At 30.5% G+C, this 5,056-nt stretch overlaps 1 protein-coding gene and 1 non-coding gene across 2 annotated transcripts; both read left to right on the top strand.

Moving 5' to 3' along the window:
* TRNAS-AGA (transfer RNA serine (anticodon AGA)) lies at positions 1 to 82 on the top strand. Its single transcript has one exon. It is a non-coding gene; the product is annotated as a tRNA-Ser (tRNA).
* Positions 83 to 2,461: 2,379 nt separating this feature from the next.
* On the top strand, positions 2,462 to 4,743 carry LOC105789115 (putative transcription factor bHLH086). The gene is made up of 5 exons (XM_012616354.2): positions 2,462 to 2,992; positions 3,071 to 3,172; positions 3,825 to 3,890; positions 4,005 to 4,070; positions 4,442 to 4,743. Exons 1-5 carry the CDS (start codon positions 2,462 to 2,464, stop codon positions 4,559 to 4,561), a joined length of 885 nt encoding a protein of 294 aa, XP_012471808.1. The 3' UTR covers positions 4,562 to 4,743.
* Positions 4,744 to 5,056: the final 313 nt, after the last annotated feature.

Consider the following 5,056-nt stretch of genomic DNA (forward strand, 5'->3'; position numbering starts at 1 on the left):
GTGGGCGTGCCGGAGTGGTTATCGGGCATGACTAGAAATCATGTGGGCTCTGCCCGCGCAGGTTCGAATCCTGCCGCTCACGTTTTGCTATTTTCGTTTGGGCTAAATTCATGTTTTGGCTACTCAACTTTAAAAAGTTATAAAATATTCACTGATCTATTTGAAAGTTTTCATTTAAGTTATTATACTATTAAAATCGTTGTTCTATGGTTTTTTCTATTCGCACCAACCAAAAATTTTTGTTCCCCTTTTCTTTTATAATTCAATTTTTTTCATGAAACAACTTTAAGCATCATAAATTTGCAAACCAAAATTCAAACAACTTTTTTCTTTGATCTTTAACACTGATCATCAGATCGACTTGGATCAGATCCACAGTAACAAAATGTAAATAAAAACTTTTGAATAGCTTAATAACTATTTTGTAACATTTTGAAATTCAATGACTAAAATACAAACTTATTAATAGTTTAGTGATGTTAAATGTAATTTAAAAGAACTGTCTACGTATAAACGGAATTGTAGGAAACGATTACGTCTAAAATCAATGCCCTCACTATTCAAAGCATGTGATGATTTAGTTTGCATAATCTTTAGCGAATTCTTGTGGATGATATTCAAAGACATGCAAAGCTCTTAAAATTCATGGTATGAGGACAGCAAACAATTCTCCTAAAAACATGGAATTGCTCTTTGTGTCCACAAGGCCAGCTTTGCTTTTTATGCAATTTCCCCCCTATAGACCATCCAACAAAACATGTGGAGAGGATGATTTTCATTGGGTTCACAGTTACTAATTAATAATGGATATACAAATTGAATTAACATTTCTTACATCCATTACAATAGATAATCAGTGTTAAAGGTTCCGACTAATTTAAGAGTTTAAGAATTATTGAATAAAAAATTTATGGTTATAATAGTTAATTCGTGTTATTTAAAAAGAAAAAGATTGAACTGGCGAATGTTAAGTTGATTAGGTTAGGTGAATTAAGAATTAAGTCCAAAAGTAAATGGTTGATTAATTAAGTTCGCTTTTCAATTTTTAACCTACTTATTTTATAACATAATTTTAAATTAAAATCCCAATCAACTTTAATTTGTGTTTAATCAGCCATAAGTGGAAGATAATCGATTTAACCTACTTAATTCATTAAACTGACTTCTTTCAAAAGAATCAATAGAATTGATGAATGTTAAGTCAGTTCGAATTAAAGTATGAATTAATCAATTAAATTTGATTTTAGATTTTTAACCCAACCGACTAGTGTCCCTTAATTTCTACTTTAAAAAAAAAAAAAACTCTAGAAGTACAGAAGAACAAAATCTTGAGATACTGGAACCAGATCAATGCTAAATAATCAATTGAAGTACCAGACAATAGACTAGATGGCCATGATTTGACTTACAAAGCCACCATGAAAAAACCAGTAGAAAACCCACATGCAGAAGTGAAACAACGTAGGAAGCAACCTCAAAAAGCTAAAATTTTCTTCGACTGTATGAAGCAAATAGTTCATATAACAATAAATATGGGGGGAATCTGAGAGACGTGGGCATGGAGGAAATTCCGCCGATCCTTATGCTGCTTTGCAATTCTATTTTCTTTTTCTACCTTTGTTTTTCCATTTAATCTTCGATCAACCTCTGCCAGCTAACAATCCCGATGCAATCATATTAAATAATATTATATTTGTGTGTATATAATTTGCTAGTTCATTACATCTGAGAAATTGCAGCAATATTTAATACTGTGTTTCTTGTTCCCATAAGGAGAAAAAAAAAAACCAAGTATTTTCGATTCCCATCTATAGTTTAAATATTGCATTAAAACCTATCATGATTAGAGAGGATAATTTCATAAAATGTCCATAAATTATTGCTCTATTCTAAATTGGTCATTAAATTTCAAAACGTTCTAATTAAATCCTCAAAGTATTAGTATTATATTAACCAGATTATTCTGTTAGCCTAGCTATGAATTTAGGCATATTTAATATAGGTGAATTATATTGTAAACACGTGTATACCGATCACACGAACAACTTGTATCTAACATGTTAAAAGGTAATATTAATAAAAATAAGATTATTTCTTTTGATTTTTAACACGTTAGATTCGATTTGTTCATGCAGTAGGTGCATTTTTATATACAATTTCATCCATGTACTTAAATACACTTGATGTCAAATTTGAATAGCATTTAATGTTCAAGCTAATTGTTAGATTGACGGAAAGACCTGATGTATATACTAATAATTTGCGGACTTAATTAAAATATTTTGAAGTTTGAAAACCAATTCAAAATTCAAGTCATGATCGAGGATTTTTGATGAATTGACCCTTATTAATATTTATATGAAATATTAATATTTAATTTATCAGTTTGAATTTTTAGATATATATATATAGGCCTTGTAGGGAAGTTGTCATTCAACCCCAATTTTTTTTCACTATCATAATGGCACTAGCCAAGGACCCTATTTGCTCACTTCAAACCTCGTCTTTCAATAATGGAAACTTTGATGAAGGTGGTGATGATCACTTGAAAAAGCTTGGCGGTGGTGTCAACAACTTTCAGATGACTAGCTCTTCCTCATGTTACTCTCCGGGTAGTGTTGATTCCGACAGTTTCGTGTTCCGGCCACCGCATGAGGAAGTTCATTCATTGATAAACTTCAAAGGCAGTTCAATGTACGACAACTTCATTCATCAATATCATCATGGGACCAATTATGGATCTCTTCTTAGCTTTGAACAAAACGAGAAGGCTCCGCAAAGCGGTACTTACTTAAAAAGAGCAAGTCAAAAAGATAATTATTCTATGTGGGATCCTCGCTTGGTGGAAGATTTTAGTTGCTTTGAAACAGCTAGCAATTTTAGCTCGAAAGAGAACAATGGAGATTGGTTATACTCTGAATCAGCAATGGATGCTGATAGTATACCGGAGTTACGGTCACCAGGAGTTGCCGGCGTTAAGCGTCTGAATACGGTACCATTTCTTCTTTTCCGTTTCAATCCAAGTAATTAAAACACAATTCATATGATAAAATTGTGCTTTTTTTTATAGGGAGATAGCACTCAAGCTTTGAAGAAACAATGTAGCAATGAAGCTAAGAAGGCTAAATCAAAGTCCGGTCCTTCAAAGGATCCTCAAAGCATTGCAGCCAAGGTTTGCTTTACATGCATTGAAACTTGTTTTTTTAGGGTATAATTGCACTAAGAATCCCTGAACTATCCTCAAAATTCCAAATTTGTCTCAAACTCTAAAACATTCCGATTGAGTCATCTACATATTAGAGTATTGCATCAATCACGTCTTTCTGTCACTTTAGTTTCTATTTAGATATTAAATGCTAATCTAGATTTGACATGAAGCATATTTAGAGCACGTGAATTAAATTATAAACATGTGTACCTACTACATGAATTCTCTAGATCTAACCAGTTAAAAAAATAGTCAATACCAATAAAATTCAAGAGAATTTTTCTTCTCTTTTTAACAAGTCAATTCCAAGTTTTCCATGCATTAGGTACGCAAGTGTTTATAATATGATTCACTTGTTTTAAACATATTCCATATTAGATTTGAGCTATTAATTAATATCCAAGCTAATAGTTAGGCTAATGGAAAGATCTGATTGATACAGTACTGATATTTTGAGTACTCAATTAGAACGCATTGAAGTTCAAGGATCAATTTAAAATATAAACCATAATTTGAGGATGTCATGTTGAATTAACCCTTTTTTATTAATAGAAAAACAACCAAAATCAAGAGGGAAAATTAACTATGAGAAATTGCTTTTGATATAAATATACAGAATCGACGTGAGAGGATCAGTGAGCGGTTGAAGATACTACAAGAACTAGTGCCTAATGGTTCCAAGGTAAGCAATTAATTATTAATTACTACTGAAACTAATATATATTTTCCCCTTGTACTTATTTGTTAAAAATGGAAATTAATTATATGCATGTTTATAAATTTGTTTGCTCCACAGGTTGATCTAGTTACCATGCTGGAGAAAGCAATTAGCTATGTCAAGTTCCTTCAATTACAAGTGAAGGTGAGGGAGAGATCTTCAGCTTTCTAATCATCATATAGGGCTTATCATAAATGGCAATTTTACTCAAAAGGCTTTGTTATTTTATGATATATATGGGTGAATGTAACTGATAGGTTTATTATAGTAACTTAATTAAATTAGTCCCTCTATTATTCAACTGATCAATTTTGTCCTTATATTATTAAAAAGAATCAAATAAGGTCAAATTAGAATAGAATTAACATTTATTGTTTAACAAAATTAACATTTTAAAAATTTTTATGGTACTGTAAATGAAATCTTTTGTTTGGAATTGAACTACAATTAAAAAATGATAATTTTTAAGATATTTTTTTAAGTAAATGTTAACTCTAATCTATATATATGGGCAGGTGTTGGCAACAGATGAATTTTGGCCAGTTCAAGGAGGGAAAGCACCTGATATTTCACAAGTTAGAGAAGCCATTGATGCTATACTCTCATCATCACAGAAAGATATGAATTCAAGCTAAAAGCCTTTTTTTTTTTTTAATGTTACTGGTGTTTAATTAAACAAAAAAGAAAAGGAGAACTTGAGTAGATAGTATAGGAAATCTTTTTTTTTTCTTTCGAAGATCTTGTAATAGATATTTTCATTTCTTAATCATCTAATTTGAGCTAAGATTTCCAACTTATGATCTTAGTTTCATTTCACTGAAAATCTATCTTTTTATATGTAAGGCACTAATTGTTTACATATGAATAAATCGATAATTTGAGTATTGGATTTTCTGTTACAATGAAAAATATATGTAATTTTTGAAAAAAAATAAATACTACAAGTTGGTATAAGTATCATGGAAGCTCTCGTGGTAAATTGCATTTTGTCCCTGTAACATCCCAAAAACTGAGTTAGAAGAATTTGAGTTTTGAGATCAATAGTGGAAATCTCTCGATTCTAAGTTTAGATTTTAGAAAATTTTGATAAATAAATTTATTTGGTTAAGTGGTTAAGTGTTCTAGCTATG

The sequence above is a fragment of the Gossypium raimondii genome, chromosome 7, assembly GCF_025698545.1.
Source record: "Gossypium raimondii isolate GPD5lz chromosome 7, ASM2569854v1, whole genome shotgun sequence".
NCBI classification, from domain to species: Eukaryota; Viridiplantae; Streptophyta; class Magnoliopsida; order Malvales; family Malvaceae; genus Gossypium; species Gossypium raimondii.